We start from the raw sequence: 21,951 nt of genomic DNA, 5'->3' as shown, positions 1-21,951 counted from the left end.
GAGATCGTGACCTGGCTGAAGTCGGACGCTTAACCGACTGCGCCACCCAGGTGCCCCTGCATTTATCCTTTAACATCACCACCTATCATTGATTGAATGCTTTCTCTTTGCTAATGCTATATACACATTATTTCATATAATCATATAGATTAAATTATGTAGATTTTTATCTGCATTTGACATGTGCAACACTGAGACACACAGAGATTTAATATCTTGCCTCTGGTGACATAGCCAGTAACTGATAGAACTACAATTTGACCCCAGCTTTGTTTAATTCTAAAGCCCATGTTGCTAACCACTTTGTTCCACTGAAAATTCTATTCAGAGCCTCTGGGTATCAGCTCCATTCTGCATCTCGAACATTGGGAATGAATTCCTAACACTGTTGATACTCATGTTTGTGAAGTTCTGCTATAACAATATCAGTTAAGGTGTCCCACAGAGTTTATAATATTAAAATGTTTGCCAGAATTAATACAATGTTCTGAGTTAAAGATGTCATTTAATTAAATTACATGTCATTTAATTAAATTACACCCAGTGGCATAAGTTGCATGGTATAATGCCCGAGCATACTAAGTGCACAACGAATGGTAGGTAGGACTTAGTTTTATTCAGCCAGTTATAGACTGAGTTGATTGTATTAGCTATTTCAGTAATTTGAAGTGAGAAAGAAAATGCAGTGAGATATCATTGATTGGAGTGTCATCAATTCTCAATTCATGATGATTTATATAGGAACTAAACTAAAGTTGACAGTTGTTCTACAAAAAAAGGTCTTCCTAAGCAGTTTTGCAGAGACCAAAGCTTAAAACATTTTATGAAAACACATTGTTTCAAACACCCTGAGTGCTCTAGTGCTTCAAAACGTTTTCTCCAGAAAAATTTCCCCAATTATGTGAATTGACTACTTACTGTCATTTTTAGAAATATTTCTTAAAATACCTAAGAATGTGGCAATTTCAGTTTTAATATTTTCTTAAATTAAAAAAAAATGTTTATTTATTTTTGAGAGCAAGAGCATGAGTGGGAGACGGGCAGAGAGAGAGGGAGACACAGAATCCGAAGCAGGCTCCAGGCTCTGAGCTGTCAGCACAGAACCCGATGCGGGGTTCGAACTCACAATCGTGAGATCATGACCTGAGCCAAAGTTAGACACTTAACCAACTGAGCCACCCAGGCACCCTTCAGTTTTAATATTTTTACTAATTCAAATGTTTTATTTAGTTAATCTGAAATAATAGTTCTATTATAAATTTGCTTCACATGAGGAATATCAGCAACACTAAATTGACAGTTTTCATGACAAAAAGTGCTTATTTACCAGAGTTCTTTTGTTGCTCTTTAAAAAATGTAATTAAGTCTTTTAAAACTCTGTATTCCTAAATCCACTACTAAAAGAATAAAATCCCACATATCAGAGTATAGTGTTAGAACCATGAAAATCACATCCCTTGGGGAGAGTTATGACATTTTAGGTTAGCCTTAACTCCATCCTCCTTAGAATCTGTTTGTACATTGATAAAAGTAAGAAATCTGCCCTGCATTCCTGTAACAGTGTTGTGATCATCACAGGAGAAAATGTTTGTATACACACTTAGAAAATGATCTAAAGTACTACATAGGTGGTAATTTAGTGCTGAAGAGAGCTTTCTTCCAACAATTATAGGACTGCTTCAAATAATATATAATATGAATGACTTCTCACCAGTGTTTTATTACTCATATTTGTACTCAAATTATTCTAAAAGGCAGTCCTACTTTGTCATATATCAGAATGTTTTCCAGAAAGGTGAGTGGCAATAAATTCAGTGATCTTTTGGAAACCTGTAGCTTTTGTATATATTTGGGCTTTTATATATTTCTCATATTTTCAGCAAAAATACACATTAAATCAGGTTAGATTTGGAATTCCTACATTTGAATTCCCTTGGTTTCCCTTTGCACCTTAGTTCCTAATGCTCCTTCTTTCTTACTAGTTTCTCCAGTAACTTTAACAGATGTGGACAATACTACAGGTTTCTCAAATTACAACAAAATTATGCCTTGAACAATAGGAGTTGTATTCTAGCTTCTTTGACTACAAAGAAAATTCACTAGTGCCATGAACTAATGGAAACAGCACAGGGTGAGTCAACCCTAGGAATGAATCCCAGCTCTTCAGTTTTATTAGCTGTGTGAACTTGGGCCAATCCTTCATCTTTGAAGTATCAATTTTTTTAAATCTATAAAATGGGATACTAACACCTATCTTATACAGTTGGAGTAAAGATTAAGTTATGATATTGTATATGTAGTGCAGTATTTTACCTATAATAGGTGCTTGTGGGAGAGGAAAAATAATTCACCTACTAACCTTCTGAGTTCTTAGCTGAGACTCTTGTAATAAAAGACAGATTAACAAGAGAGAAAGAGAAGTTTATTAACATGTGTACATACTCATCTATACATGGGAGACACCCAGGGAAAGATGAGTGACTCAAAGAGGTAGCTTTAGAGTTCAGGCTTAAATAGCATTTCTATAGGGAAAGGGGAAATGGGAAAAGTCCTCTTAGGGGAGAGTAAGTAGTTTTCATGGAAGTTGAATGGGTCCTTAGAGAATAGATGGGAGGTATGACAGTTTGGGACAAAGTTTGCTGACTTCTACTCTCCTCTTTTATAAGAATCAATCTTCCCTGGTGGATGAAACTCCTAGGGAGGGGATTTATGACAGTGGAGTTGCTTCTGGAAGATCCACCTTTAGGTGTATGAGAGTTCAGAGAATGTCTCTGCCTGCATTTGCTGTTTTTCAAGTGCTTGCAGCTCAAAATAATCACTATACCAAAGTGGCATATTTGGGGTGGCATATTCTGCTACCCTTCGTGCGCAACACAAGTTGTTTTGTTTTCCCTTTGTCTCCTTCTGGGAAAATGTGAGAGCTCCACTGGGCCAATTCATAGACCAGTGAGGAAGAATGAAGAGACTGTTTCCATAGGTGGAGCAGTGGAGAATTGTTACTGGCTTTGAATCGAATGTCAAAGCAAATTCAGCTGCCTGCTTTCAGAGGCTTAGTGTCTAATGCACTCATTCCCACAGAGACTTCTGCTATGCAGCATTGATTTCCAAGCATCAGACTCTGCCAGTGAAATGCTCTCAAACGCTTTTTTATTTTGGGTTGCAAAAATACATGCTAATAGCCTGGAAAATACATGCTAATAGTCTGGGGTACTTTTTCTTCTATAGATATTCTAGATTTAGAGAATGGTCCAACCAAATTAGCATTAGCCATGAAAATAAAATCTTCCACAGCATTCCTTAAGCTGTATTCAAAGCAGAGAAAAATTATAAATACTTTATTATTTGGGGAAAGCATTTTAAGATTGTCACAGATTTTACATGATTCTTTCATGTAATTTGTCTTACATTTGACTCTTATTTTATGCTATTTGTAAATATGAGAAATTTATTAGGAAAGTGTTTAAAATACAAAATGTTTAAAACTTATTGAAGAAGCTTTCATTTTTTAACTTGTAGCTGCTGCATGATTTTTACAGAAATGAAGTAAACACCAGGTAATAATCATTAAACTACCAGGTGCCAGTATGCCCCTCTGCTCTCCCCCAATTGTTTCCCAATATGTAGTTGTGTTTTCCCATTTTGAAGTAGCCTGACTAGTATGCTTCTGACTATAAATTTTAAGTTGAATTCATTTGTGTATTATAAGCCACTAAGCTTATTTTTATTTTTTTAACATTTTCAACTAAAGAGTACCATTTTACCTCATTACCAGATTCAGAAGAAGATGTTGTTGAAACTCCTGCTGTGTCCCATGATGAACACACACACCAAGAGATAAAGGGCCAGAAGACACTGGCCACCCCTGCAGTTCGCCGCCTAGCAATGGAAAACAATGTAAGTTTCCTTCGTATTTAAGTGCGAGATTACACAGAAGATACACATTTGTGTCTATGAAAAAGTAGCCAGCTCTCCCATGAGGAGATGACTCAACTTGAGATTAAAGGAAAATGAAAATGTGTGTTACTGAGAAGTGATTGTTGCATAAAAGCACCAATAAGAAATGAGAAGAAATTGCAAACTTCTTACTTATATTAATTGGGCAATGGGATTTTATTATTCTTCCTTAGAGCCTAATAGTCAGGGCTACCATTTTTTGAACACTTATAAATACTAGCGTTTTAGATCAGGCACCCTAGAAGCCAGCTTGAGACAGGGTTTTGGGTGCATGTAATGGAGTGACTGAGGGAGAGAATACCTTTTCTGGGAATGAGGGAAGCAAGATAGAGAAGGGAAGAAAAGGGAAATGGGCCAGGCAACGATGTGGTCTCAAGGATCTGATTTAAAGGAGTTGGAGAACACCAAAGAACTGTACTGAGTTGAGGCTAGCAGACCAGCCTTTTGTATTCCTTCTTATCATCCAGTCATTGGTGCTTTCCCTTTAGGGCTAGGTGGCCCCCAGGTACTGCAATAAGTGTGTACATGTTATCTCATTGATCTTTACAACAATGCTGTAAATTATGGGGGCTATTTAGAGACTTGGAGAGAGTCAAGTAACAGGTCCAAGATCACACAACTAACACCGTGGTGGGGCCAGGATCCTAAGTGAGATTCTGTGACTGCAGAACCAGTGCCCTTGATCATTACATACTGCCTCAACAATTATTGCCTTTGTTATTTGAGCATTTATGAGTCAGACACCATGTACATGTTCTCTCTAATCCTCACAGCCATCCTGCAGGGTGGTTTTGATTATCCCCATTTTGCAGATGACAAAAGGCAGAGAAGTTGATTAAATTGCCTAAAATCAAGTAAGTAGCTGAACTGGGAATTTGTCTTTTTTCAAACTTGGGTTCTTTCCACTGTACCCCACAATGCAGGATTTTTGTCTGTTTTTGAGAGAAGTAGTTAAGTCACAGTGGGAAAAAAAAAAGAAGCTTACATTTTAGAAATATGTAATGAGTCATTAAAATGTTCATATCCCTTTAGACAATTATCCTAACATTGGGAAACTGTCCCAAGGAAACAATCTAGGATATATTCTTCCAAGTGTTTTATATAGCCCAAAGTGAGAAGGCACATATGGTTCAAAATGAGGAATATGCTTGGGTAAATTATGTTATAAACACTTAATGAAAATTTATGCAGTGATTCAATGTGTTCAAATATGAAGACTATTTAGCATAATAGAAAATAGAAATAATAGTATGAAACACTACACTATTATGGGCATCAGATGAAATCTTGTGTATTGCTTTGAAAGTTATAAACTCTTTTACTAATGTTTTTTCTTAATTATATAGAAAAACTACCTATAACAATGCATGATTTTGTTTTCCTATGCCATTTCTTAAAGATGCATATAATAACTAGAGATTTGTATAATTACTGGAAATCACTGGATTTGTTATAAATCACCTTTTCTTTTTTCACAGTTTATGTATTTATTAATTGAATTTAAATTATGAATTATAATTTAAATTATTAAATTATAGGGGCGCCTGGGTGGCGCAGTCGGTTAAGCGTCCGACTTCAGCCAGGTCACGATCTCGCGGTCCGTGAGTTCGAGCCCCGCGTCGGGCTCTGGGCTGATGGCTCAGAGCCTGGAGCCTGTTTCCGATTCTGTGTCTCCCTCTCTCTCTGCCCCTCGCCCGTTCATGCTCTGTCTCTCTCTGTCCCAAAAATAAATAAACGTTGAAAAAAAAATTTTTTTAATTATTAAATTATAAATTGTGAATCAAATTAAAAACCAATGGCATTTACAGTTGTTTGAAATTACCTAAAATTATTTGCTTAAATTCTCAAAATTCTTTGTTATAAACTAAATGTTTGACACTATAAAGTCTTACTCTTCTGAAGTCATCCTTAGAGAAGCACTAATACGAATGAAGCAGGACTTAACCCTGAGAAATTAATTAATACACACTAAGTATGAGGCCATCATCTAAGCTTATGTGTCTATTTAAATAGAATTAAATTTAACAAGAATATTTTATCTCTGTAACCAAACACAAAGGGGATTAAATAAAGCCAGATCACAGTGTTTTCAGAAAGAATCATGGGGGCGCCTGGGTGGCTCAGTCGGTTAAGCGTCTGACGTCGGCTCAGTTCATGATCTCACACTCCATGAGTTTGAGCCCCGCGTTGGGCTCTGTGCTGACAGCTCAGAGCCTGGAGCCTGCTTTGGATTTAGTGTCCCTCTCTCTCTCTGTCCCTCCCCTGCTCATGCTGTGTCTCTCTCTGTCTCAAAAATAATAAATAAAAACATTAAAAAAAATTTTTTTAATAAAAAAAAAAAATCATGAACCTTTTTGGTTCCTGGATACAGTTCCAATGTGTAGATCGGGAGTGGGCGTGGTCCCCACAACAACAACAAGCAATTCTCTGGACAAAACTGGGTATCCTACAGTTCAGCTCAGTTCTGACACTGTCTGCCCACAGACAGTGCCAGAATTGACAGATTAATGATTCCATCCTACAAGACTGCCCACCCTTCCCCCACAACACTTCCTATGCTCTCTAGCCAGGTTATCACCAATGCTTCTGACCCACTACCTACAGAGACAAGGTTCCATTGACCTACCCTCCAATTTAGCATGCCAATCGCAAGCCCAGGTTATTAGCTATACTTTTGGCCTACTGGCTACAGATGAGAGGTCCACACAATCCCCTGTTTGGGTTTGATTAATTTCCTAGAGCAGCTCGTACAACGTAGGAAACTCATTTACTCACCAGATTACTGATTTATTATAAAAGAATACAACTCAGGAACAGCCAGATGGAGGGACATAGAGGTATATGTGGAAAGAGGTGGACAGGTTCCATGCCCTCTCCAGGTGTGCCCATCTCCCCAAATCTCCAGTGTTCAACTTGGAGGCTCTCTAAATGCCTCCAAGCATTTTGGGGTGTTTTAGAAGCTTCATTACATAACCCCTACTGATTAAATCATTGCCTGTTAGCAACTGATTCAACCTCCTGCCCTGGGGTAGGGGTACTGAAAAGTTACAAATGTCTAATCACACAGTTGGTTCCCCTGGCAACCAGCCTCCATCTTTAGGTTCCCTAAGGGCTTTACAAAGGTGCATTAACATAATAAAAGACACTTTTTTATCACTGGTCATTTCAAGGATTTTAGGAGCTCCGTGCCAGATCTGGGGAGGAAGACCAAAAATATACTGTCATAAATCACCATCTCACAATGAGTGTCTAGTGGAAAGTGGAATGATGTCATTTACTATTCTATAGGAAGCAATAATAAAACATATGTGCCATTTAACTTGGGCTGAGAAACTCAACATTCCAAATATGCCTCAATAAAATTAATTTCAATTTTTTCAATGTTTATTTTTGGGAGAGAGAGAGAGAGAGAGACAGACAGACAGAGACAGAACATGAGTGAGGGAGGGGCAGAAAGAGAGGAAGACCCAGAATCGGAAGCCAACTCCAGGCTCTGAGCTATCAGTACAGAGCCCTATGCAGGGCTCAAACTCACAAACCTGGAGATCATGACTGAGCGGAAGTCGGATGCTTAACCAACTGAGCCACCCAGGTACCCCTAATTTCAATGTTTTGTACTTATCTTTCTTAAACAACTATCAGAAAAAACTAAGAGCTTTTGTATGATGATTATTTTAACTATTAGTAGTACTGATAGCCAGGTTGCTTTAAACATGCCATAAAGGCATGTACATGAGTGTCTTTCCACAATGTCAGCTTTATTCAATCATAAAGCATTTAACTGGGCTTCATACATGTCACAATACAACACAACAAACAAGATACAATAAGGGTTAAGAGGTTAACAAACCAAACTCGAAGTCAGTGGTATGCATTTGAGAGTTGAGGTGAGGACTCGCTGTGGCCTGGGTCACCTCTTGGCACATGCTGCTTATTATGTTCAGGAAGTAGAGGATCAGATGTCTTCTGTTCAGAGATCAGTCAGGTGAACTTTTGGTGGTAACTGCCTTTTTAATGCAGTCACATGTGGAAGGCTCAGCATCTGGAGAGTCTGTTTGCTACAGAAGTCTTCCCTTTTTAAAGGAGTTTAGTCTTTGGCTTTGACAGGCCTCTGGTGATTCGAATCAGTTCCTGGTTCTTCCAGATTCTCACGACCTTACTGGTATCAGTCCTTAGTACTACGCTGGTTTGGGTGATGCGGCCTGCTGTTAGCTGCAATACCTTTGGCTGCTTAAGTCACTGCTTGACATGAGTGAGTCCATCTTGCTCTCTAAGGTCAGAAACATGGGTTGACATTTGTTACAGTGTTTAACTCTTTAAACTTTGAGTTCTTCTTATATAGTCTCCAAAAAAGAAAAAAATCTAGTAAGAACTGCAAGAAGTTTAAAAATAGTTGACTTTAAAAATGTAAGTTTTCATAGCTATGGATTATATGCAGTGCAGTGCAGATTATCTGCAATGCAGATACTGCATTGTTACAACATTGGCAAATGAACAGTATATACAAAAGTAACAAATGTGGGGCGCCTGGTTGGCTCAGTCAGTTAAGTGTCCAACTTCGGCTCAGGTCATGATCTCGCAGTTCCTGAGTTCAAGCCCCAAATCAGGCTCTCTGCTGCGGTGAGGAGCCTGCTTTGGTTCCTTTGTCTCCCTCTCTCGCTGCCCCATCCCTGCTCACGTGAGACAGCATGTTCTCTTTCTCTCTCTTAAAAAATAAACTTAAAAAAAAGTAACAAATGAATTTTAAAAAGTAACAAATGATTACATATGAAGGGCAGCTATTGTTTGTTAGCATTCTATGAAGATTATAAAAATGTTCTTTCCTTATACTAATTTATTGGGCAGAAAGCCTTTTTTTTTTTTCAATTGGTTAAATTCCATTTAGAGATTTAAATGATGGACATATTTATTTTTAGATAGTATTATTTTTAGCATTAAAATGTGTCATTTTTTTAGATTAAGCTGAGTGAAGTTGTTGGCTCAGGAAAAGATGGCAGAATACTTAAAGAAGATATTCTCAACTATTTGGAAAAGCAGACTGGAGCTATATTACCTCCTTCACCAAAAGCTGAAATCGTGCCACCTCCACCCAAACCAAAAGACAGAACTATTCCCGTACCAATATCAAAGCCTCCAGTATTCACAGGCAAAGACAAAACAGAACCCATAAAAGGTAATAACAGTAATGTAAGGCACTAGGACAAGTTATCTGGGGACATTTACTTCACTAGATCGTTCTGTATAGTATGGTGTTTTCAATTCTTACTGAGGGGAAAGTTCAAATTCCCCCTTTTTTAGCGGTGAAATAACATAGTTTTTCCAGAAAAGATTCAGTGTATTTCTGTTAATTTCTGAAGAGTAATAGGTTAGCAGGTTTCTTGGACTATACACATGTATACTGATAATTGCTCTTTTTGAAGACTTAAGATGTTATAAGTTTTAGTTACCTTCCAAATAACTAGCTCTGATTTGTTATTTATAAACTCTTAGGATAATTAACTTCCAGAAGCGTGGCTTTGCAAGAAATCCATTAGGTAAATACATGGCTTGCATCTTTTTATATTTTTCTATATACCACAGCATTGAAGGCAGTTACTTCCTAATGTTATTACACTTGACCTTGGGTGCTATGCTGTAATCAGTGCTTCAGCATTGGAATTAGTGTCTTTCAAATCACGTAATAAAGATGGTAGCCTCAAGAGGAAAAGTTTAGTTGGAAAAGTAAAAGACATTAGAGAACCTTCAGTTTTAGTAAAAAGGTTTAAAGGATTTAAGAATTCAAAAAAATATATGTATTTAATGTTTTCCAGGCTTTCATAAAGCAATGGTCAAGACCATGTCTATAGCCCTGAAGATACCTCACTTTGGGTATTGTGATGAGGTTGACCTTACTGAACTGGTTAAGTTACGAGAAGAATTAAAACCCATTGCTTTTGCCCGTGGAATTAAACTGTCCTTTTTGCCCTTTTTCTTAAAGGTGAGATTCATTCATTTCAAACAGGGCTTGAATAGGCCATTAAAATTTTGTTTTGCAGATATACAATGTGTTAACCATGGATTTAGATAAAAATATTACTTTTCACCATATCATATGGTTAGAAAAATGTACAAGTGCACTATTTCTTTGTTTCATAGGAATTTATAAAATTGAAATTTATGTCATAATTTATCAACTCATCTCTTTGAGCTAGCTAAAGGATTGTCTTGCCAGTTAAGTAAAGCCTTTAATTCTGAAAAGATCACTCCAGCAAAATCCTGATTTGGACAAAAATGAGACTTGGTATCATTCTTGCATATCACTGACATGTGTTCGTTTTCATTTACTCAACAAACTTATATTGAACGTCCTGGAAATTGTTTCTAGGCCTTAGGACCATTATAAAACAAGACAGTCAAAAACAAAGCAAAACAAAACAACAAAAAAACAAAAACAAAAACAAAACAAACAGCAACAACAAAACAAAACCAAGACAGTCAGCTGACCTTAAGCAGCTCAACGTCTAGCTCACATTAACAACCATTTATGAAGCAGGTACCATGTGGCAGACTATGTACTAAGCATGCTATATACATTATCTCTCCTAATTCTCAGAATACCCCTGACGTGTAAATATGGCCATATTCACTTTCTAGTTAAGGAAATTAGGGTTCAGAGAAATTGAGAAGCCTGTCAAGGATATATGGAACTTATAAGTGGAGAAGCCAAGTTTTGGGTTCTGGTCTGTTTTACTCAAAAATGCATACTGGTATCTCTAATTCTAGTGTGGCTGGCTTCCCTCTAGCCCTTTCTCCATACTGTACCAAGACTGACCTTCCATAAATGAAATTACTGTAGTATTCCCCAGTTCTTTTCAGTGGCCTCCTTCATTGTTTTCAGGTTAGTTTCTAAACTCCTTCGTTTGGCATACAAATATTATTGCAGTCTCTACTGCCTACCTCTCCAGCCTTATCTCTCAGTCACTCCTGTTCTAATCAGATTAAGCCTGCATGGCTGCTGGACTTAAGACTTCACGTGAAATGCCCCCTCCTCCTTGATCAAATGCCTGCACATCCTAAATGCCAAATTTTGTTCAGGAATACCCTCCTCCAGAAGCCTTTTGTAGCTGTCACAGTTTGAGTTAAATACTCTTGTTTCTCATTGCAGTGTATCTCAGTGTATTGCACATGTTTGCTCTGTTTTCTCTTCACTGGATGCTGAGCTTCTTGGGGCAGAAACTGTTAATCTCCATTGTTTTAGCAACTACCCTAAACAACTAAGCGAATGCTCTATAAACATGCAATGTAATAGACGTCTATAAATGAGACATCTGGGTTATATTTTAGCTATAGAGTCATTTTTAGAGACACAGTAATTGAATCAGATGGATGAAATCACCCAAATTTTGTGCAAATGAGAAGAAAAGAAGGCTACAGATTTTACATCAGCATTTAAGGGGTAGATACAAGTTGAGTTGGCAGAGACGGTGGAAGAAAGTGAGTGGAGTCAGTGCTATGACAACCAGGAAAGAGTCTCCTAGAAGTCAGTGTATCAACAGATCACCCCCAAATTTAGTACTTTGAAATAACATCCATTTATTACTTCTCATGAGTCCACAGAACCAGTCTGCTGATCTTGGTAGATTTATTTCTTTGTCTACAGACAGCTAGTAGGTTGGCTAGGGGTGGGCTGGTGTGGGATGGCCTTGGCAGAAATAACTCATTTCTCCCCTCACATGTTTCTTTTCCCCTCAGCATGCTAGCCTGCACGTGGTCTCATAGTACTGTCAGGGATGAAGAGAGGAAGCAGAAACGTCAAGCACGTTTCTAAGCTTTGCTGCATCAAGTTTGTTCTTATTTCATTGGCCAAAGCAAGTCACATGACTGATCTCAGAGCAGTACCAGAGGGCATGGATACAAGAGGGGCTTGAACCATCGAGGCCATTTCTTCAGCTTCTCATACCAAGAGACAAGAAGGAAGTTGGGATGGGCAACACCTGGCTGCCTCAGTCAGTAGAGCATGTGACTCTTAATATTGGGGTCATGAATTCAAGCCCCATGTTAATTGTGGAGATTACTTAAAAAATAAATAAATATAAAGCCCTTAAAAAAAAAAAGTTAGGATGGGAACAGGCTATTGGAGTAGTAATGAAGAGGTCATGAGTAGCCTTACCCAGAACTGATTGAATAAAGTATTGTTGAGGTAGAAGCTTGATTCCAGTTAGTTGGTAAATGAACAGAAATTGAGGAAAACACTAAAAATATCTGGTAAAAAGCAGATAGAGCATAGGCACAGAGGGCAATTATAGTGCTTGTTTGGGGTGAAGAAAGATTCCATCTGCCCTCTCCCCTCCTAGAAAAACTGGAACAGATTTGTAGGCCGAGGGAAAGAGCTGGAAAATAGAGAGTTAAAAATAATGTGAGTGACACTGGTGATGTCTGTTTTGAAGCAAGCAGAGACCAACTTTTTAATATATTGAACTTCTTTTATTATTTTTCTTCATTGTTCCAATCTGAATGAAATATCTTTATTTTGAAAATAAAATTTAGTGTGCTTTATTTGTTTTCAAACAACATTTTTTTCTGCCTATGTAAATTAGAGAACATTTGGAAAATACTACAATCTATTGTAGAAGGAAAAAATGACCTCGTATCTGTGAACACACACTTTGGTTTTTCTTTTACAAAATTTGGATTACATTCAAAATAGTGTTTTTATGTGTAACACTTTAACCTTAGTTATGGATTTTTATATAGAGCAGATTAAAGTTACAGTTGTCAAATCAAATGCTTAGTAAAACCTGCTTTAACTCTCTAGTTCAAGGAAATGATTTAAAAAAATTTTTTTTTGAATGTTTACTTATTTTTGATAGAGACAGAGCATGAGTGGGGGAGGGGCAGAGAGAGAGGGAGACACAGAATCCGAAGCAGGCTCCAGGCTCTGAGCGGTCAGCACAGAGCCCAATGCGGGGCTTGAACTCACGAGCCATGAGATCATGACCTGAGCCGAAGTCGGACACTCAACCGACTGAGCCACCCAGGCGCCCCAAGGAAATGATTTTTTTTTTTTTCCTGACATGACTACTGACCTACAGGCAAAAGTAACACTTAACACAGTACATATAAAGGACTCTTAATTGGACTAGATAAAGAGGGCTGGATTTTAAGGACAGTTTTAAGCATTTTTTATTTTCCTATTTTTAAAATTGAATACACGGCATGCCAACCAAATGCAATGTGTGAACTTTGATTAGATCCTGGATGGGCAGAGAAACAGATACAGAAAACATTTAGCGGACAGTTAGGAAAACTTGAATATGGACAGAAGAGGAACGTTACAAAGTAAGAAGAGGAAAAAAAGGAAAAAAGGTTAAGGGAGAAGAAGGCAGAGGAGGGAGAGTTTGGGAAGGTGAACTCTAAAGTAAATGTTCACACCAGCTCTGCCCTTCACTAGGCCAAAGACACCTATTGGAACACGAGCATGGTTGGTGCCCTTGGAAATGCTTATCACTTGTTCTTTCTCCACAGGGAAACAGCTTACTACCTTCTTGTGTTTTAATTCAGTGTTTTGAACTACAAGTTTACTTCTCATGTAAGATTCTATGTGCAAGTGAGGAAACCACATAGAATTTAGATATTTTCTATGGTATTTTGGTTGATCTGTATAGTCATTTTGAAAATCTTGATGTTTACAGCTGCTTGACAATGTTATCTTTTATTCTTAAGTGATTAGGGTGACCTAGTTGCGCGCCTGCTTGGAGGTAACATGGGGAGTAATATACCTAGGTACATATAGACTTGAAATTAAGCTCAGCGTAATTAAGCATCATTAAATGAAGCTCCCTCTCTCCCTCACACCTCTTACTGCTTCCAGTTTCCTGAGTTAAAAGTACTAATGTTGCATTCTCTTTCTGTTAAACAGGCTGCTTCCCTGGGACTACTACAGTTTCCTATCCTTAATGCTTCTGTGGATGAAAACTGCCAGAACATAACATACAAGGTTGGCTATGTGTTCTGGCAAGTTCTTGCAAATACAGAAAATAGTGCAGATGAACTTGTAGGTTAGAAAATCTTTTGTACCTCAAACAGCGGGGTTTTTTTAGACTAGAATTAAAGGTAGGAGATAAAATATTAAACCGAAGTATAATTTATTACTGTTGTTAATGATTTTATTTGTTAATAATGATACTGTTCAGATATATGGAGTACCATTTTTAAGCCCCTTTGGTTGATCGCTTAAAATAATAGAAATGAATGGCTGTCAAGCAATGGATTATGTTAACCATTGTGCATATCCTCCCCTCAAAGGAATAACCTCTCTCAAAATGGAGTTCCTGCAGTTTTTAAAACCAGAATAATTTAACCAGAAATAGGAAAAGTAATGAAAGTATGGATTCCACTTGAGTGAACTCTTCTGTTTGGACTGAAGATTTATTGAAACTGAGAACACTTTTTGGGATGCTGATCTTTATTTATACTTCTTATTAGAAAGTGAGCTTAGATATTTTAGCTGGTCGGATTTAAAATGTTCCCATACAATATGATTCATACATATGTTTAATACAATTTCCTGATTAAGTATATACTTGTTGCAAAAAATATTCAGACAAGAAGGTAACCATCTTTACCTTCAATCCTATGACCCTAAAATAACTTACTGTTTGTGTGGAGACGTGCATCCTTCCAGGATTTTATTTTCACATACTTAAAAAAAATCATACGTATTTATACATATTGTGTTTTTAACTTAAAGGTTTTAAACTTATTGCTTTCTCATTTAATATATAATGGACATCATTACATGTCAATAAACATAATTTTGTTATTTGTTTAACCAGTGGCTTATTATTGATAAACATTTTGATTGTTTGCAGTTTCTCAGACTTAGTCTGAACTCAATATCCCTGTGTATCTCTATATACTTCTATATTTATCTCCTAAACACAAAGTTTTATAAATGTTGGTACATATTGATAAATATTCCCGAGAAAATCTTATATACCCCCCAGCTTATATATCCACTAGTAATGTATAGAAATAGCCTGTTGCCCTATATTATTACCAATAAAAATGTATCTTTTGCAAAAAAATCCTTTTAAAATCCTTTAAAAATTATTTAAATCATCACCAATCTGGTAGAAACAGTTTTTGGCAGTTGTTTTTATAAGATAGTGAAGGTTGTTCTTTTCTTTTCTGTTAACTTATGAAAAGGCTTACTCTATAATTTTTTTTTAGGCTTCTCACAACATTGGGATAGCAATGGATACTGAGCAGGGGTTGATTGTCCCTAATGTGAAAAACGTTCAGATCTGCTCTATATTTGAGATCGCCACTGAGTTGAACCGCCTTCAGAAATTGGGCTCTGCAGGTCAGCTCAGTACCACTGACCTTACAGGAGGAACATTTACCCTTTCCAACATCGGATCAGTGAGTAATAGGAATGTTCAAATTTATAAACCATAACTTAAGGTTTCTGATCACATATTCAATGAAAAATACAATATTGCATTTGCCATTTATTCCCCAAAAGCTTACTTTTTCTACTTTTCCTTTTTACTTTTCTTTTTTTTTTTTTCAGATTGGTGGGACCTATGCCAAACCAGTGATACTGCCACCCGAAGTAGCAATTGGGGCTCTCGGATCCATCAAGGTATGTTTATCAACTAACTGGCAAAAGAGTCTTAGCAAATTGGGAGAGTAAACACAACAGAGTGACATTTCAGCGGTTTTTCCCTTGCTTTGTAGATTTGAGTATAACATTTGGCTCAGTAGGCCAGTTATTTCTTCCTAAGAGGTAGGCCTGCAATTCTAGTGTCTGCCTCTGTGTATAACATGGTGGTGATCTGGATTGTTCTGTATGGATCAACCATTGTGGTTTATGCCAGGCACTGATGTGAGTCATTATGGATAACCACAAATCTAGCCAATCTACTTCTATCAAAAATTTTTATTTCCGAATACCAAAGATAATAGTAGGCCAGTACAAATTATTATTTATAGCACAGTGAGACACCATTTAGAGAATTTTTCTCAAACTTCGCTCTGTTCAAGAATCGTTGAGAGTACTAGTTAAAAATGCAGTATTCTTGGGGCACCTGGGTGACTCGGTTAAGCGTCTTGGCTCTTGGTTTTGGCTCAGGATTCTCTCTCCCTCTCTCTCTCTCTCTCTCTCTCTCTCCCAAAATAAATAAACTTCAAAAAAAAAAAAAAATTGCAGTATTCTTAGCCTTGGGGACCGAGCTTCCAGAACTTAACATTTTAAATAAGAACCCAGGTGGTTCCAACTTGAGTGACCTGTGGCCATGTTTTAGGAGACACTGACCTAGAATAAGGGTTGCAATGATTCTTAACCTTGGCTGTGTGGGGACCTTGGGGAAAAAATGCCCAAGCTCACCCTATACCAACTGAATCACAATTGTGGGGTGTAGCAGATAGGGCTTGGGCATCCCTATTAACTCAGTGTTGAGAACCACTAGAGTTAAAAGAAGTAAGCCCCTGGATTCCATATCAGTACCACCATTATTAAATGTCATCACCACATTGACTATGATTTTGGTCTTCATGCTTTCAGAAGAATCTTTTTTCTTTATGTTTATGATGCTTCCATACTGAGTATCTCTGGGACTTGTCTTTCATGAGTTTATTACTTTTGTGTTGGCATCCAAGCCTCCACAGATACTTTCATTCAGCCTTTTTTTTTTAATGTTTGTTTATTTTGAGAGAGAGAGAGAGAGAGAGAGAGTGTGTGTGTGTGTGTGTGTGAGAGAGAAAGAGAGAGAGAGAGAGAGAGAGATAAGGGTAGAGAGAGAATCCCAAGCAGATTCTGCACTGTCAGTGCGGAGCCCAATGTGGGGCTCGATCTCATGAACTGTGAGATGATGAACCTGAGCTGAAACCAAGATTTGGACATGTAACCAACTGAGCCACCCAAGCACCCCTCCATAGAGTCTTTTAATACAACAAAATGTTACTTATCTGAATTGAAGGCTTTGAAGCAAAGACAACATGTAACTAGAGTTCCAAGCAACATAAATATGAACCTTGCCCTCATCAGATCAATAATTTTTCAGTGTTAAGCATTCTCTTCCAAAAACAGAATATAAAGCCTCTGTAATTGCACTTCCAATATTTTAAAACTTTTTTTTAACATTCACTTATTTATTTTGAGAGAAAGAACAAGAGAGCACATGAGCAGAGGAGGGGCAAAGAAAGAGAGAGAGAGAGAGAGAGCGAGAGAGAGAATCCGAAGCAGGCTCCATCCTGCCAGCACAGAGCCTGACATGGGGCTGGATCCTACAAACTGTGAGATCCTGACCTGAGCCAAAATCAAGAGTCGAACGCTTAACCTACTGAGCCTCCCGGGTGTCCCTCATTCAGCCTTTGATTTGCTTTCTTACAGATAATACCTCAGCTACTACGTTACTCCTTTTTCCTAGCATCTACTCTCCCTTCTAGCATAGAGAGGAGATAGGGAGAGAGATCCAGAAACACATAGTGAGACTCTGTTCTTTACAAATCAGGAGTGTCTCTGAATATAATTTCCCTGTCACCCATTCTCCACCCAGCATTTGAATCTCACAGAATTCTGACTTCCTACAGTTTCCAAGCCATCATACCTATCTGAGAAAGTTTTGTTTTTCTTTTTCCTTAAAGATAAGATGTATTTTCTTCTGGATTGTGTGTGTGTGTGTGTGTGTGTGTGTGTGTGTGTGTGTGTATAATTATGGTAAAATCTACAAAACATAAGTTTACCATTTTGATGTGTACAGTTCAGTGGCATTAGGTACATTCATGTGTTTACAACCATCACCACCATCCATCTCCTGAAGTTTTTCCTTGGCCCAACAAACTCTGCTTGTGTACATCACTTTTTGTTTATCTGTTCATCTCTAATGAGTATTTGAGTTGTTTTCTTTTTTTGGCTATTGTGAATAGTGCGGCTATGAACATTGGTGTGCAGATATCTGTTCAATAGGTGTGTTTTTACCAAATCATTGTTACCCATGATTTCATAAAGCTATGAAGAATAGTTCTTGGAGTATAAGTCTTCTAATATTTGTTGGGTGGGAACAAATAGTGTGTCTCCAATCCCTTTCTTTCATAGTGTCATCTCTCCTTTGTCATTTTCTGTTTTCACTATAAATTTTGAACGTCTTGTTGCCAAAAAGTCTAAGTTACGAAAACCCCCACATAACTCAGTTCTCTGTCCTTGTCTTCCCTAACCTATTGGCTGCACCTGAGTCAATTGAGCCATCCCACTTCCTTGGAAAACCTCTTTCACTGTGACTTTGCAGAATACCTTGCTATTGTGGCTTTCCTTCTGTCTACTGCTGATTCCCTCTGAGGCTCCTTTGCTGAAACTTCCTTATCTCCCAAGGAAGATTTTGATTCTCTCTTTAAGCTGTGGGGTATTCCTGGGCCCCCTTCTGGCCGTTTTCTTTATCTGATCCCATCTTATGGCTTTAAGCGCCATTTATATACTGATGACACTCAAGTTTATATCTCTCCTTTGATCTGGAAATTCATATATCCTGGTTGGATATCTAATTAGGCATCTTGAATTTCCTGTTCCTTTCCTCACCACCTCCCACCCTCAAACTTACTCCTCCTGAAGTTTTCCCCTTTCAGTAAATGACCATTCTGCCCAGAAACCTCCAATAACTTCTCACCTCACTTAGGTCAGAGCCAAAGTAGCTGCAGTGGCCTATATGGCCTTCCACTGGTGCTACGCAGTGTGATCAGGTACCCATGTGAGGCCATGAATGTTGTATCCAGACTGTGAGGACACCAGTACAGAAAGGGAGAGTAGGGCTTAGATGCTTTCACAGCAGTTTGACAGGTGATTTTTGGTGCATTGAATCTAATACAAGAAGTTAGGGCTTGCGTTTTATATATCTTTTAAATTTTTCTTTTAGTAATTTACTTTTAATATATTTTTTAAAAATAGCTTGCAATGGATTAGAAATTTTATTTTATTTTATTTTATTTTATTTTATTTATTTATTTTTGAGAGAGAGACAGAGAGTATGAGTCGGGGAAGGGCAGAGAAAGAGGGAGACACAGAATCCGAAGCAGGCTCCAGGCTCTGAGCTGTCAGCACAGAGCCCGATGCAGGGCTAGAACCCATGAACCACAAAATCATGACCTGAGCCAAAGTTAGACACCCAACTAACTGAGCCACCCAGGCGCCCCTGTATTAAAAAAAATTTTTTAATAACAATAAGTCATTTACCAAAAACAGATTGAAAAGCATTGCCCTTGACAGTGTGCCCCACTTTCTTTCTGCTCCATCCATGACCTCATCTCCCACCTCTCACCCCTGCCCCTCCACTGCAGCCACCCTGCCTACTTTGCTGTTCCTCAAACACTCCAAAGTCATGTTTCCCCTCTGTCTCTCTTTGAAGATACATCTGGCTTGTTTCCTCGCTGCCTTCAGTAAGGAAACGATGGTGAGGCTTTCCCTGCCCACCCTGTCAAACAAAAAATGCTGCCTACATCTAGCCACTGCCTACACTCTCTCCCCTTTCCACATGGCTTTATTTTTTCCTTTGTACTTTTCTCTAACATGCTATATATTTTGCTTATTTATCTTAGTTTTCTCTCTTTCTCCATACAATGTTAGCTCCAGGAAGGCAAGGATTGTTATTTGTTTTGTTCACTAGTTTAGCCCCAGAGTCAAGAAGAGTACCTGGCACATAGTAGCTGCTCAATAAATAACTGTTAAAAACAAATTGAAATCTGAGAAGAGATTTACTGTATATAAGGAAATTATACAGGAGACAGGAAGTGCCTTGGAGAAACTGAAAAGCTTGAGGCAGGTACAGAGATGGGAAAAATTTTCAAGTCGTTGGGATGCCCCTTTCTTTTCTGTCACAGGAAGGGGGGTTTCCTAATCTTTCACCATTGCTGTTGCTAAAGCTTGTACTTGGAGCAAGTGAAGTTTGACTCTGTTCTTTGCCTTATTTCTAGGTCCTTCCCCGATTTAACGAGAAAGGAGAAGTGTTTAAGGCACAGATAATGAACGTGAGCTGGTCAGCTGATCACAGAATTATCGATGGTGCTACAATGTCACGCTTCTCTAATTTGTGGAAATCCTACTTAGAGAACCCAGCTTTTATGCTCCTAGATCTGAAGTGAAGAGTATAAGGCGTCATTGAACTTTTTCAGCGTCCAAAGAACATGTAGAGCCTTGCTGCACAGCACACGTTCTTCGTCACAATTTGTATTATAAATGATTTGTATTGTGTGATTCAGGTTCCCAGGCACAATATTTATCTCTGTTCTGTTAGACATTTTACAGAAAATGAATAACGGTATAATAGTTCTCCCGGGGCTGTCACATTTTGTAGGTCATAGTGTGACTTCTTACTATGGTGCTGAGGTCTTTGTGTCCATGGACTGAAACTAGGAAGAACAACGAAATTAACGTTACTAAAAGACAGATTGCAATATCTGGTATTTACCCTATTTTTTTTTCTTTTCCTCTTTTAATTTTAGATTGCCCCTTAATGAAACTTTTCAATTACACTTAGTTGGGAAATGGAATTTACACACAAAAGTATCTTTCATTTCCCCACAATAATGCTAACTGTTGTATAAAAAAGTGCAATTATACTTAAACTTTTAAGATATCCACGGTTATGTTGCTTTGTAGAGATTATCTGTAAATGTCTTGTTTATATAAACTAGTATCTTCTAAAAGAGAAAATTATAAGCTAATCTTAAAAATGCCCAATTATAGGGGTGCTTGGCTGGCTCAGTCGGAAAAGCATGTGACTCCTGATCTTGAGGTCATGAGTTCAAGCCCCACCTTGGGCATAGAGCTTATTTAAAAAAAAAAAAAAAAAAAAAAAAAATCCCAGTTATAGTTTTATAACCAGTAAGGCTATCAAAAGTGTTTGCTTAAAATGAATATTCTTTTAGAATTGGTAACTTTTTGGTGTGTTGTTAGGAAAAAAACCACCTCTGCAAACTTGCCTCATGTAAGAGAAGTGATTTAAATGTAGCAGCCGCTGACATTGTCTTACATTTAGAAGTCCATTGCCTTTTAACTATTTTTTATCTTTCTTGTCTTCAGCTAAAACATAGAATAGAATAAGAAATTAAGATGTATTCCATTCTCCATATCCTAAGATGGAATGTGCATAACAAGAGAGAGAAGAGTCTAATGAGTAATTATGGACATTAAAATAATGAATCTCATACAGAAATGAAAGTATCATAATGATCATTTTGTAAGAGGCCCACTTTAATCAGAAATAGCATCAAGGTGAATATAATCCAATGTTTTGATTTGCATTCAGAAATCCAGTTTGCTTCTAATGTTTTCTAATTGATTACTATATGTTCAAGTGAAATTTTGTGAGAAAAAAAGTTGTTTTAAATCTGCTTGATTTTTTTCAAAATGAAAATGACCTGTAGATTAGAAAATAATGGATCAAATGAATGTTATTATTTTTTAAATTTAGGTAGTACAAAGAGTCGAAAATAAAATAATCCATGATCATACCACTATTAACATTTTGATCAAGGTATCTGTATACATAGCTATTCTTTTTATAAAAATGAGATCATGCTTTATCTACTATTTTATAATTTGATTTTTTAATTTAACATTATATCACAAGTAACTTGACATGTCAATAAACAATTCTACATTATCATACTTTTAAGTGGCTGCATAATATTCTGTGTGTGTTTGTTAGACATTTGATATTAAACATCTACTGTATACTCAGCATGGTGCTAAGCACTGGGCATAGAATGCCTGTCCTCATGGTCCCTGCCTTCATTAGTTTACAGTCAAATAGAGGAGGCAGGTATTAAATAATTCTAAAAAGTAAAATATCATTACATGTCTAACTGGGGAGAAAAACAGGGTGCTATCAGGGTGTCTAATAAATGTTGCTAATCCTGTCTGGGAGGGTTATGGGAGGATGTACCATAATTTAACCAATTCCCTATTAATGGCATTTGCAGACTTTTAAATGACTAACCATATGATCAGTTGTCTCTTAAGGA

The 21,951-nt window shown here is 37.4% G+C and overlaps 1 protein-coding gene across 1 annotated transcript in view; it reads left to right on the top strand.

Moving 5' to 3' along the window:
• Positions 1–21,602, top strand: part of DBT (dihydrolipoamide branched chain transacylase E2) — a 52,788-nt gene extending 31,186 nt beyond the window's left edge. Inside the window, exons 5-11 of the mRNA XM_040471095.1 lie at positions 3,773–3,894; positions 8,911–9,127; positions 9,765–9,931; positions 13,853–13,930; positions 15,166–15,357; positions 15,509–15,580; positions 19,900–21,602. Of these exons, the coding sequence (XP_040327029.1) occupies positions 3,773–3,894; positions 8,911–9,127; positions 9,765–9,931; positions 13,853–13,930; positions 15,166–15,357; positions 15,509–15,580; positions 19,900–20,067 (1,016 nt within the window). The 3' untranslated portion in view covers positions 20,068–21,602. The remainder of the gene's footprint in view (positions 1–3,772; positions 3,895–8,910; positions 9,128–9,764; positions 9,932–13,852; positions 13,931–15,165; positions 15,358–15,508; positions 15,581–19,899) is intronic.
• Positions 21,603–21,951: the final 349 nt, after the last annotated feature.

This window comes from Herpailurus yagouaroundi, unplaced genomic scaffold (genome assembly GCF_014898765.1).
Source record: "Herpailurus yagouaroundi ecotype Mexico unplaced genomic scaffold, PumYag 77, whole genome shotgun sequence".
Lineage (NCBI taxonomy): Eukaryota > Metazoa > Chordata > Mammalia > Carnivora > Felidae > Herpailurus > Herpailurus yagouaroundi.
The sequence above is the reverse complement of the archived record's forward strand: the minus strand, read 5'-3'. Positions and strand labels throughout refer to the sequence as shown.